Source organism: Salvelinus alpinus, chromosome 2, assembly GCF_045679555.1.
Source record: "Salvelinus alpinus chromosome 2, SLU_Salpinus.1, whole genome shotgun sequence".
Classification (NCBI taxonomy): Eukaryota; Metazoa; Chordata; class Actinopteri; order Salmoniformes; family Salmonidae; genus Salvelinus; species Salvelinus alpinus.
The window spans coordinates 99,719,232-99,733,585 of record NC_092087.1 but is presented as its reverse complement, the minus strand read 5'-3'; the positions used below and the strand labels follow the sequence as shown (position 1 = coordinate 99,733,585).

The following is a 14,354-nucleotide window of genomic DNA, read 5'->3' as shown; positions in this document are numbered from 1 at the left end:
AGATTATTACATATGTATAAGGGATTGATAAGACTGAAGTAGATCAAAGGTCATTCAAAAATCTATATTGTGTTGCACCTTTAACTAAAAGCCTAAAAAATGTACTCTAAAAAAAAATACAAAGTACAAAGACTTGATTGTCTTTATTAAGACATCCTCTATATCAAATTTCAGCCAGTCAGCCCGAGCTGGCTGCACACCCGACCCCCACCAGTTTAGTCAATAACTCAACTTACTCCCAACACAATTTCCTTCCCACCTTTTTTTTTTTTATTCCCAAGGAAAAGGTTTGGAAACCAAAGTAAAAAAAATATTAACATTTTTTTTTTTTAGAGCAAGCCAAATAATTTCATGTTTTGAAAAGTTATCCTAGATCAGGATTCATTGTTTGAATGTAAGATGCCAAATATATATTTTACCTTTATTTAACTAGGCAAGCCATTAAGAACAAATTCTTATTTACAATGACGGCCTACCACGGCCAAAATCAGACGACACTGGGCCAATTGTGCGCCGCACTATGGCACTCCCAATCACGGCCGGATGTGATACAGCATGGATTCGAACCAGGGACTGTAGTGACACCTCTGAGATGCAGTGCCTTAGAGAGAGATGCAGTGCCTTAGACCTCTGCGCCACTCGGGAGCAGCAAATCCTCCATATAATTAATCTCATAGGCCTAATAGTACTGTAGAGCTCTTTTTACTTGCACACAATATTTCAGGGTTGCCCCGTCCTGCTCCTAGGGGTTCACCACCCTGCCCCTAGGAGTCCACCACCCTGCCCCTAGGGGTCCACCACCCTGCCCCTAGGAGTCCATCACCCTGCCCCTAGGAGTCCATCAGCCTGCCCCTAGGGGTCCACAACCCTGCCCCTAGGGGTCCACCACCCTGCCCCTAGGGGTCCACCACCCTGCCCCTAGGGGTCCACCACCCTGCACCTAGGAATCCACCACCCTGCCCCTAGGAGTCCACCACCCTGCCCCTAGGAGTCCACCACCCTGCCCCTAGGAATCCACCACCCTGCCCCTAGGAGTCCACCACCCTGCCCCTAGGAGTCCACCACCCTGCCTCTAGGAGTCCACCACCCTGCCCCAAGGAGTCCACCACCCTGCCCCTCGGAGTCCACCACCCTGCCCCTAGGAGTCCACCACCCTGCCCCAATGGGTCCATCACCCTGCCCCTAGGAGTCCACCACCCTGCCCCAAGGAGTCCACCACCCTGCCCCAAGGGGTCCACCACCCTGCCCCTAGGAATCCACCACCCTGCCCCTAGGGGTCCACCACCCTGCCCCTAGGAGTCCACCACCCTGCCCCTAGGAGTCCATCACCCTGCCCCTAGGAGTCCACCACCCTGCCCCTAGGAGTCCACCACCCTGCCCCTAGGGGTCCACCACCCTGCCCCTAGGAGTCCACCACCCTGCCCCTAGGGGTCCACCACCCTGCCCCTAGGGGTCCACCACCCTGCCCCTAGGAGTCCACCACCCTGCCCCTAGGAGTCCACCACTCTGCCCCTAGGGGTCCACCACCCTGCCCCTAGGAGTCCACCACTCTGCCCCTAGGGGTCCACCACCCTGCAGCGCACCAACCTAACACACCCCGCTCAGCTTAAGGATCTTAGTGAAACATTCATTATTGGTTTCGGGTGTGTTAGGCCAAGGCCAGAGTGACAACACACAGACCCCCAGGACCAGGACTGAGTAGCCCAGCAGCCAGGGATTGCCTAAATAGACTAGGTATCTCCCCTGACCCGGGCATGTTTTCAATACAGACTCCTTTTGTCATACTGTCTCCATATAAGGCATCCATCAAGCCCACTTTCGCTACACTCGCATTAATATCTGCTAACCATGTGTATGTGACCAATACAATTTGATTTGCAATTCTGAAGTTCAAATCAAATCAAATTGTATTAGTCACATGCGCCGAATACATTCCACCTTACAGTGAAATGCTTACTTACGAGCCCCTAACCAACAATGCAGTACCAATAAGAATATGAAATAAAAATTACAAGTAATTAAAGAGCAGCAGTAAAATAATAATAGCGAGACTATATGCAGGGGGTACTGGTACAGAGTCAATGTGCGGGGGCACCGATTAGTCGAGGTAATATGTACATGGAGGTAGAGTTATTAAAGTGACTACTAGATGATAACAACAGAGAGTAGCAGCGGTGTAAAAGGGGGGCAATGTAAATAGTCTGGGTAGCCATTTGATTAGCTGTTCAGGAGTCTTATGTCTTAGGGGTAGAAGCTGTTTAGAAGCCTCTTGGACCTAGACTTGGCACTCCGGTACCGCTTGCCGTGCGGTAGCAGAGAGAATAATCTATGACTAGGGTGGCTGGAGTCTTTGACAATTTTTAGGGCCTTCCTCTGACACCGCCTGGTATAGAGGTCCTGGATGGCAGGAAATTTTGCCCCAGTGATGTACTGGGCCATACGCACTACCCTCTGTAGTGCCTTGCGGTCGGAGGCTGAGCAGTTGCCATACCAGGCGGTGATGCAGCCAGTCAGGATGCTCTCGATGGTGCAGCTGTAAAACCTTTTGAGGATCTGAGGACCCGTGCCAAATCTTTTCAGTCTCCTGAGGGGGAATAGGTTTTGTCGTGCCCTCTTCACGACTGTCTTGGTGTGCTTGGACCATCAACCCTAAGTTTATACATCCACAGTGCGATCAACGGATTTAACATTTTTGTTGTCAAATTGTCTTTTGTTGAATTTTTATAACAACATTCCAACCTTGTTTAACATTTATAGGCCCAATTGTGTCATGATATTTTTATTAGTTTGCATGTTTCAATGGGGACTTTTATTTTGAAGGCGATACGCCGATTCCACTTTTGCTGCTCACAACACTCGCGTGTTTGAATGAACGAAGGAGCCCCACGAGTACCTTCAGACTCAACTTGAGAAGAGTACGATAAACGTCGACTAGTATTTCTATAACTTAGCAAATTAATCGATACATTGTTAGCATTTAATCCAACGTGTACGGTTACTGATTGAGTTTTAGCGCAGTAGCGAAAGTAAGCAATCCCGGCTTGTGTTGTTTGTTGTTCTAGCTTGCATGTTAGCTAGCTAGCCAATTCTGCTATACTTGCTAGTGCCAAATAATAAACTAGATAGATAACTTAACGTTATCCGGGTAAATGTGTTTTTTCTAACTGTTAAACTATTATCCAGGAGTCCTGTATATGATCAAATATGTCCGAAGCACAAGACTTGAGAAAGCGCAGTAAGAAACGCTATGGCGGCGGACACCGGAGTAAGAAGTACAAGGGTTCCCGGGAGCTCGAGGTGGGCATGCAAGGTATTCTCATCACCTGTAATATGAACGAGAGGAAATGCACCGCGGAAGCCTTCAACCTGCTCAACGAATACGCCGACCAACTCTACGGACCTGAGAATGTAAGCAGTACATTTAGCTAGGCCGTGTACGAATACGTGAAGAGGTGTTTCCCTTAATTTCTTCCTTGAAGTCATCACTGGTGAAAAACCGTTGAGTGGAACGGATAACTGTCCGATCATGTCATTCAAATCAGGGATCAACTGAACGTAAATAGGAGTAGGAGAAACGAGTCATTTCTAAAGTAACTGAGCCAAGCCAACTTTACGAAATGTTGAAGTGTGAATTGTTAGTAGTTATTATTTGTACTGTACGTCTTTATTGGTAGTAATCTTTGTTAATAGTTATAAATCTGACTTTTTAGTTTAATCGAACTTCTCTAATCTCTCCTGACAACCCAGTTTAAGGAACCCGAGGAGAGCAGTAGTGAGGAAGAGGATGATGAAGACGTGGAGGCAGCTCTGAAGAAGGAGGTGAAGCAGCTCAAAGCGTCGTCAGGGAAACGAGAGCGGCGCTTCCAGGCCATGGACAGCGGGGCCAACAACGTCATCTTCATCAAGACCAAGAACCTCGGTGAGGAAGAGTTTGACAGACAGCATCCCAGCTCCTTAGACAGAGATGAAGCATGTCTCAAAAGACTCACAGTATATATTTATTTATTTATACAAGTTTTTAATTGAACCATTATTTAACTAGGCAAGTGAGTTAAGAACAAATTGTTTGTTGGCCTACACCGGCCAAACTCGGACGACGCTGGGCGCCGCCCGATGGGACTCCCAATCACGGCCGGTTGTGATACAGCCTGGATTTGAACCGGGGTGTCTGTAGTGACACCTCTAGCACTGAGATGCTGTGCCTTAGACCGCTGCGCCACTCGGCAGCCCAAATATAGTGCACTACTTTGGACCAGGGCCCTGAGAAGAGTATGACTTATCGGAGACGACTCATTTAGCAGACACTTTTATCATAGTTCTTCAGCTCATTTCAATAATAATTTGTTTTATCCTAGCCTGTGTACCAGTCTGTTTTGTGTCGTCATGCCACTACTTGATAACATGATATCATAAACAGATCTGGGACCAGTCTGTTTTGTGTCGTCATGCCACTGCTTGATAACATGATAGCATAAACAGATCTGGGACCAGGTTAGGTTTTATCCTTAGTTCAATAAAGAACTGCCTCAACATTGACAGTTAGACCTATTCAGAAGTCCTCAAAATAGTCTGTTTTTGTTTATAACTAACTAGTCTTTTTATTCTCCCCATCCCCCCTCTCTCTCTCTCTCTCCAGACCCTGATAAGCTGGTGCATCACATCCTGTCAGACCTACACATCACCAAGAAGAACAAGTCACGAGTCATCCTCAGAATGCTGCCGGTGAGCACATGTAATGTCATGGGGCTGAGTATCAGGTGACATGGAGGTTTCCTGACCGTCCAACCAGAAGAGAGTGGGAGGGACAAGCAGGAAGAATTTCTCTTTTTGGGAATGTGTGTTTTTTTGGTGGGGGGGGGGGTTCCTTGTGGTTCTGATGGTTCTCTGTGTGTTCTAGGTGAGTGGAACGTGCAAGGCGTTCCAGGAGGACATGGATAAGTACCTGAGTGAGTTCTTAGAGCCGTGGTTTAAAGCCCCCAACCAGGGCAGCTACCAGATCGCCTTCAAGTCCCGGAACAGCTCCCACAACAAGAGGGACGACATCATCAAGGCCCTGGCAGGTAGGCCACATGGACACACTACTGGGAAACGCATCTCGACATACGGTGTGTTCAGAGACAAGAGAATAACATCAAATCACATTTTATTGATCACATGCACCGAATACAACTGGTGTACATTGAAATGCTTACGAACATTTCTCAACGATGCAGAGTTTAAAAATAAAATGGTAACTAACACGAGGAATACAATAAAATACACAATAATTAAGCTATTTACAGGGATTACCAGATCAATGAGCAGCTATATACAGGGAGTACCAGTACCAGATCAATATACAGGGAGTACCAGTACCAGATCAATATACAGGGAGTACCAGTACCAGATCAATGTGGAGCTATATACAGGGAGTACCAGACCAATGTGGAGCTATATACAGGGAGTACCAGATCAATGTGGAGCTATATACAGGGAGTACCAGTACCAGATCAATGTGGAGCTATATACAGGGAGTACCAGTACCAGATCAATGTGGAGCTATATACAGGGAGTACCAGTACCAGATCAATGTGTAGCTATATACAGGGAGTACCAGTACCAGATCAATGTGGAGCTATATACAGGAAGTACCAGATCAATGTGGAGCTATATACAGGGAGTACCAGATCAATGTGGAGCTATATACAGGGAGTACCAGTACCAGATCAATGTGGAGCTATATACAGGGAGTACCAGTACCAGATCAATGTGGAGCTATATACAGGGAATACCAGTACCAGATCAATGTGGAGCTATATACAGGGAGTACCAGTACCAGATCAATGTGGAGCTATATACAGGGAGTACCAGTACCAGATCAATGTGGAGCTATATACAGGAAGTACCAGATCAATGTGGAGCTATATACAGGAAGTACCAGATCAATGTGGAGCTATATACAGGGAATACCAGTACCAGATCAATGTGGAGCTATATACAGGGAGTACCAGTACCAGATCAATGTGGAGCTATATACAGGAAGTACCAGATCAATGTGGAGCTATATACAGGAAGTACCAGTACCAGATCAATGTGGAGCTATATACAGGGAGTACCAGTATCAGATCAATGAGCAGCTATATACAGGGAGTACCAGATCAATGTGGAGCTATATACAGGAAGTACCAGTACCAGATCAATGTGGAGCTATATACAGGCAGTACCAGTACCAGATCAATGAGCAGCTATATAGAGGGAGTACCAGATCAATGTGGAGCTATATACCAGATTAATGTGGAGCTATATACAGGGAGTACCAGTACCAGATCAATGTGGAGCTATATACAGGGAGTACCAGTACCAGATTAATGTGGAGCTATATACAGGGAGTACCAGTACCAGATCAATGTGGAGCTATATACAGGGAGTACCAGTACCAGATTAATGTGGAGCTATATACAGGGAGTACCAGATCAATGTGGAGCTATATACAGGGAATACCAGTACCAGATTAATGTGGAGCTATATACAGGGAGTACCAGATCAATGTGGAGCTATATACAGGGAGTACCAGTACCAGATTAATGTGGAGCTATATACAGGGAGTACCAGATCAATGTGGAGCTATATACAGGGAGTACCAGTACCAGATCAATGTGGAGCTATATACCAGATTAATGTGGAGCTATATACAGGGAGTACCAGTACCAGATCAATGTGCAGCTATATACAGGGAGTACCAGATCAATGTGGAGATATATACAGGAAGTACCAGATCAATGTGGAGCTATATACAGGGAGTACCAGATCAATGTGGAGCTATATACAGGGAGTACCAGATCAATGTGGAGCTATATACAGGGAGTACCAGTACCAGATCAATGTGGAGCTATATACAGGGAGTTCCAGTACCAGATCAATGTGCAGAGGTACAAGGTATTTGAGGTAGATATGTACATGAAGGCAGGGTAAAGTGACTAGACATCAGGATAGATAATAATAAGGTATTTGAGGTAGATATGTACATGAAGGCAGGGTAAAGTGACTAGGCATCAGGATAGATAATAATAAGGTATTGGAGGTAGATATGTACATGAAGGCAGGGTGAAGTGACTAGACATCAGGATAGATAATAATAAGGTATTTGAGGTAGATATGTACATGAAGGCAGGGTAAAGTGACTAGGCATCAGGATAGATAATAATAAGGTATTTGAGGTAGATATGTACATGAAGGCAGGGTAAAGTGACTAGGCATCAGGATAGATAATAATAAGGTATTTGAGGTAGATATGTACATGAAGGCAGGGTAAAGTGACTAGGCATCAGGATAGATAATAATAAGGTATTTGAGGTAGATATGTACATGAAGGCAGGGTAAAGTGACTAGGCATCAGGCTAGATAATAATATGGTATTTGAGGTAGATATGTACATGAAGGCAGGGTAAAGTGACTAGGCATCAGACTAGATAATAATATGGTATTTGAGGTAGATATGTACATGAAGGCAGGGTAAAGCGACGAGTGACGAGGCTGTAGTCCACTACAGCCCTGTTGATGTGGATGGGGACGGGGCTCTCCCCTCGTTCTCCTGTAGTCCACCATCAGCTCCTTGGGTCTTACCTACGTTGACTGAGAGGTTGTTGTTGTCGTGGCAACACATTGCCAAGTCTCTGACCTCCCTGTAGGCTGACTCATTGGTGTCGGTGATCAGGCATACCACCGTCGGGTAAATTTGATGACTGCGTTGGAGTCGTGTGCGGCCACGCGGTCGTGGGTGAATAGGAAGTACAGGAGGGGACTAAGCATACACCCCTGAGAGGCCCACGTGTTGAGGGTCAGCGTGGCAGAGGTGTTGTTGCCTACCCTCACGACCTGTGGGCGGCCCGTCAGGAAGTCCAGGAACCAGTTGCAGAGGGAGGGTTTCAGTCCCAGGGTCCACAGCTCTATGATGAGCTTGGAGGGATCTTTGGTGTTATTTCCCCTCTTGTTCATGTGGGAGAGGGCAGTGTGAAGTGCATTTGAGATTGCGTCATCTGTGTATCTGAATGCGATTTGGAGTAGGTGCAGAGTTTCTGGGATGATGGTGTTGATGTGAGTCATGACCAGCCTTTCAAAGCACTTCATAATTACAGCTGTGAGTGCTACAGGACGATAGTTGTTTAGGCAGGTTACCTTGGAGCTCTTGGGAACAGGGACAATGGTGGTCAGTTTGAATCATGTTGGGATTCCAGACTGGGACAAGGAGAGATTGAAAATGCCCTTGAAGACACATGCCAGCTGGTCTGTGCATGCTTTGAAAACAGGCCCTGGTATTCCGTCTGGCCCGGCAGCATTGGTAGTTTTAACCTGTTTTAAAAGTTTTACTTACATCGGCCATGGAGAGTGAGATCACACAGTCATCCTTAACAACAGGTGCTTTCACACAAGACTCAGTATTGTATTCATTGAAGCGAGCATAAAAGGCATTTAGCTCATATGGGAGTTCTGCATCGCTGGACAACTCATGGCTGGGTTTCCCTTTGTAAAACGTTATCGTCTGCAAGCCCTGCCACATACGATGAGCATCGGAGCCGGTCTACTAGGATTCCTCCTGTATTCTCCTTCTGCATGTTTGATGTCGTAGCAGGCTTGTATGTGTCCATGTCCCGGTCCTTGTAAGTGGTAACTCTAGCCTTTAGCCCAACGTGGATACTGCCTGTAATCCATGGTTTTTGGTTTGGATACGTTCTTATAGGTACTTTGGGCGCGTCATTGTCTATGCGCTTATTGAGGAAGCTCGTGACTGTTGTGGTTGAATTCCGGAACATATCCCAGTCTGTACGAGCAAAACAGTCTTCTAGCCTCGTGTCTGCTTGGTCCGACCACTTCCATCCTAGATGTCTCTGTATATCTCATTGGACCATTTCCCCTAGACACAGGTTCAGCCTTTAGGCCTGGACTGAGAAGCATGCTCAGTCCATGCACATTTGTGGCCTGCTGGAGGTCATTTTGCAGGGCTCTGGCAGTGCTCCTCCTTGCACAAAGGCGGAGGTAGCGGTCCTGCTGCTGGGTTGTTGCCCTTCTACGGCCTCCTCCACGTCTCCTGATGTACTGGCCTGTCTCCTGGTAGCGCCTCCATGCTCTGGACACTACGCTGACAGACACAGCAAACCTTCTTGCCACAGCTCGCATTGATGTGCCATCCTGGATGAGCTGCACTACCTGAGCCACTTGTGTGGGTTGTAGGCTCCGTCTCATGCTACCACTAGAGTGAAAGCACCGCCAGCATTCAAAAGTGACCAAAACATCAGCCAGGAAGCATAGGAACTGAGAAGTGGTCTGTGGTCACCACCTGCAGAATCACTCCTTTATTGGGGGTGTCTTGCTAATTGCCTATTTACATTTAAGTCATTTAGCAGACGCTCTTATCCAGAGCGACTTACAAATTGGTGCATTCACCTTATGACATCCAGTGGAACAGCCACTTTACAATAGTGCATCTAAATCTTTTAAGGGGGGGGGGGGGGGGGGGTGAGAAGGATTACTTTATCCTATCCTAGGTATTCCTTAAAGAGGTGGGGTTTCAGGTGTCTCCGGAAGGTGGTGATTGACTCCGCTGTCCTGGCGTCGTGAGGGAGTTTGTTCCACCATTGGGGGGCCAGAGCAGCGAACAGTTTTGACTGGGCTGAGCGGGAACTGTACTTCCTCAGTGGTAGGGAGGCGAGCAGGCCAGAGGTATATAATTTCCACCTTTTGTTTATTCCATTTGCACAACAGCATGTGACATTTATTGTCAATCAGTGTTGCTTCCTAAGTGGACAGTTTGATTTCACAGAAGTGTGATTGATTTGGAGTTACATTGTGTTGTTTAAGTGTTCCCTTTATTTTTTTGAGCAGTGTATATAACCTCTGTACCTCATATATATATAACCTCTGTACCTCATATATATAACCTCTGTACCGGGCCACGCTCATTATGTTTATCTCCCCCCTGCAGGCCTGGTGGGGAAGATGAATCCTAAAAACAAGGTTGACCTGACGACCCCTGAGCTCACCATCATCGTCGAGGTCATCAAGAGTGTGTGCTGCGTCAGCGTCGTCAGGGACTACACTCTATACAGGAAGTACAACCTGCAGGAGGTTGCCAAGGAGGAGGGGCCTAAAGATGGGAAACAGGAAGAGGTCACCACAAACCAGGAAGAGATCAAGTCGAACCAGGAAGAGAAGGGTGGGAAACAGGAAGAGATCAAGTCGAACCAGGAAGAGAAGGATGGGAAACAGGAAGAGATCAAGTCAAACCAGGAAGGGAAGGATGGGAAACAGGAAGAGATCAAGTCGAACCAGGAAGGGAAGGATGGGAAACAGGAAGAGATCAAGTTGAAACAGGAAGAGGGAAAGGATGCCCCAAAAACAGACAAGGAAGGAAAGGGGGATGAAGAGGAGGAGAAGTAGATCCCTGTACCAGGAGGGAGAGAAGAAGAGGGAGGGGAATGAAGGAGGAAGTGAAATGGGACTGATAAACAACTCAAAGGCATCTCACAGTGCAGGCGATGCAGTCAATGTGTTTAGGGAGCTTTACTGTAGAACAGGTCCTATTCCTATTGTCCATTCCAAATGGAACCCTAATCCCTACATAGTGCACTACTTTTGATGAGAGGCCTATGGGCCCTGGTCAAAACGAGTGCACTATGTAGGGAATAGGGTACCATTGGACCTGGTCAAAAGTAGTGCACTATAAAGGGAATAGGGTTCCATTTGGGACGTAGCCAGTATGTTATTTCGTCCTTGTCCCTCCAGCTGTATGGTGCGTAGTTAACTAGTGCCAGGGTTGGGCTCAATTCCCTTTTCAATTCCAGTCAATTCAGAAAATACACTGAAATTCCATTTCTCTTCAATGTGTTTCAATTAGGAACCTTTTTGGAATTTGGGTTACTTTCTGAATTGAAAGGGAATTGACCCCAACCCTGACTATGACAAAATCCTTTGGTCCTCCATTTTGTATTGTCTCCAACATGTCCTCCTCATCGCTGACAGTCCCTTGGTCTCCTCTCCTTACCGTCACCGACCACTCACTGAAAGCTGATGGGTACATTTTTTTAATTTCATTAGATTTTTTAAAAGATACATTAGTATTTTTTTTACATAAGGTGTCATACATTTTTTTTTTTTTAATATAAATTCCCCCTTTATTCAGGAAATCCTGGTTGTAGGGTTCTGAGTTCCCTACTTATTCCCTCTTTATTCAGGAAATCCTGGTTGTAGGGTTCTGAGTTCCCTACTTATTCCCTCTTTATTCAGGAAATCCTGGTTGTAGCGTTCTGAGTTCCCTACTTATTCCCTCTTTATTCAGGAAATCATACATCTGCGATTTCTGTGAAACCAGGGAATTCATTGGAAGTTCACTGAATTTTTCAACCCTAGTCAGCCGACAGTCTTTCCTCTGTAAATGAATGTTAGAAGACTCTCTAGTCTTCTATGTTGACCCAGTTCTTACAGGACTGGTTTCCCGGACCCAGATGAAGCATACTCAAGGACTCTAAAACACTCTTTTTCATTGAGAATCTCCATTGAAAGTGCTTCTTAGTCCAGGGGCCGTTATGTATCATGAGTCCCAGACTCGGAGTGCTGATCTAGGATCAGGTCCCCCCTGTCCATATAATTGTATTTGTTATAATCCTAAAGACAAAACTGATCCTAGATCACCTCTGAGACCATTGATACGGCCCCAGGTATGTAGCCCTGATCTGAGTGCAGGACTCTCATATACTGTCCGATAATGGAGGTAAACTGTAATATACCTTTTGTTTTGTAGAACAGAGTAACTTCCCCCAAAAAACAGCTCCTTGAAATAAAGTGTGATTTTTGTGTGTTTTTGTATTCTCATTCTCCCTCCACTTTGTTTTCAAAGTAACTCACCAGCTCGGTTTCCGTCTGACGGGAGATTTTCAATGTGAATATTGTCAAATCAGCATAAAAAACAATATAAATATTGTCCCACGAGAGAGAGATGTGTTTCCATCAAACTGACTTGTTGCAGATGAACGGCTGTGTGTGATGACGTAGGTCACATAAAATAAAACACATTTAGGGTTAAATTCCCACGTCTGTTTCCATTTAATGTAAAACTCTTGGTAGTTGTCTCACGAGACATGTTGCGTTGTAGAGCGAGTGAAGAGATTTATGTACTAAAGAGAGAAATCATTTTTATTTGTCAAAAACCCAGCTCTTTCAGAACATCGACGATCATGTCACCAGAAGAAGACCATCAAAATGTATTGGAAAGGAGCATCAAGCTCATCACATGCAGTTTCACCACCCTGTGAAGTTCATAACTTATTTCATCTGTAGCCTATTAAACTGCATGGTTTCCCGACGAGTCATATGGGGGAGGAACACACCACGTCAACGTGTGACTCCACGGTTACTTCCATATGTTTATTATATCAATATCTGCATAAAAGCGATTTTACTGACACAAAAAGATCCCACCTTGTCCAGCGTATTTTGTCGACATTTGGAAAGTTTACCGAAAACACATTTTTGTTGCCATCAGGCCTGTCATGACATTTTTACTTAACTCAGATATAAAAATAAAAAAGTTGGGTGAAAACCTGGTTACAGATACTTCGTCCAATTTCATTTTGATGTTTGCCATTACTGCTCTGTAACACAAGGTGGCGCTGTATTGCACTGTAAACCCAGCCAGGAGCACAGAGGTGATCAAATCCTCTTCATATAGAGAGCTACTGACAGAGCAGGCTTTTGCTCCAGACCTATTTTTATTTATTTACCCCTTTTTTTCTTTGGTAGTTACAGTCTTGCCCCATCGCTGGCACTCCCGTACGGTGAAGGTCAAGAGCCGTGCGTCCCCCGAAACAACCCAGCCGAGCCACACTGTTTATTTTCACAATACCCGCTTAACCCGGAAGCACCAATGTGTCGGAGGAAACACCGTAACCTGGCGACCGTGTCAGCGTGCGCTGCACCCGGCCCGCCACAGGTGTCGCTAGAGCGCGATGGGACAAGAACATCCCTGCCTGCCAAACCCTCCCATAACCCGGACGACTGGGCCAATTGTGCGCCGCCCCATGGGTCTCCCGGTCGCGACAGAGCTCAGACTCGAACCAGGATCTCTAGTGGCACAGCTAGAGCTCACTGTACCACTCGGGAGGCCCTGCTCCAGACCCACAACACACCTGGTTCGGCTTATCAAGGTTCTGAGTATTTAGCTGATTAGTGAAATCAGGTGTCACTGTAAGGCTGGAACAAAACCTTGCTACTGGTGCGTAGCTCTGGCCACTCCGACTCCTGGGTCCAATTCATTAGGGGCCACATCGTAGCGAAACATTTTTGCAATGGCGAGAACGAGTATTATGGGCTAGTGCAGGTAGTCCCTCCCATGTTTTTATGTTATTGACCAAAGTGACTATTCACTGCAAAACAACTGAAGATGGCCCAGTTCAGTACATCCGCCATCGGACTCTTCATAGCTCTCCACTACTATAGACCAGAGCCCTATTCCCTATATAGTACACTACTGTAGACCAGAGCCCTATTCCCTATATAGTACACTACTATAGACCAGAGCCCTATTCCCTATATAGTACACTACTTTAGACCAGAGCCCTATTCCCTATATAGTACACTACTGTAGACCAGAGCCCTATTCCCTATATAGTACACTACTATAGACCAGGGCCCTATTCCCTATATAGTACACTACTATAGACCAGGGCCCTATTCCCTATATAGTACACTACTATAGACCAGAGCCCTATTCCCTATATAGTACACTACTATAGACCAGGGCCCTATTCCCTATATAGTACACTACTATAGACCAGGGCCCTATTCCCTATATAGTACACTACTTTAGACCAGAGCCCTATTCCCTATATAGTACACTACTGTAGACCAGAGCCCTATTCCCTATATAGTACACTACTATAGACCAGGGCCCTATTCCCTATATAGTACACTACTATAGACCAGAGCCCTATTCCCTATATAGTGCCCTACTTTGTACCAGAGCCCTATTCCCTATATAGTGCCCTACTTTGGACCAGGGTGCATATGATAGGGAATAGAGTGCCACTTGAGTGTAGTTTGAGCAACAACTCATTGACTTCCATTATGGATCTGTAGGCAGAGTGAGATGACTGTAAGACAGACAGACAGAGACAGGGGGGATGGGTTGTACTAATTGGCTCATAGACTTCCAGTGATATTGACAGACAAACAGATAGGAGAGACAGGTTGTCAATGTGGAGACGGAGGCTTCCATTAGAATAGAACAGAATATTTTCATATTGAATTCTGTCTTCCATTTAGGAGGAGCTGACTCATTTGTAGAGCTAATTTAGAACACCTCTCTTTCTCTCCCCCCTCTCTTT

The 14,354-nt window shown here is 45.9% G+C and overlaps 1 protein-coding gene across 2 annotated transcripts; it reads left to right on the top strand.

Annotated features, from left to right (window-relative positions):
* The first annotated feature begins 2,793 nt into the window (after positions 1–2,793).
* Positions 2,794–11,838, top strand: thumpd1 (THUMP domain containing 1). 2 transcript variants are annotated; one of them, XM_071390184.1, is made up of 6 exons: positions 2,794–2,915; positions 3,184–3,408; positions 3,748–3,919; positions 4,637–4,722; positions 4,898–5,060; positions 9,959–11,838. In XM_071390184.1, exons 2-6 carry the CDS (start codon positions 3,205–3,207, stop codon positions 10,411–10,413), a joined length of 1,080 nt encoding a protein of 359 aa, XP_071246285.1. In that variant the 5' UTR covers positions 2,794–2,915; positions 3,184–3,204; the 3' UTR covers positions 10,414–11,838. The 2 variants fall into 2 exon arrangements, with proteins under 2 accessions (XP_071246285.1, XP_071246284.1); XM_071390183.1 differs by having other exon boundaries at positions 2,826–3,026.
* Positions 11,839–14,354: the final 2,516 nt, after the last annotated feature.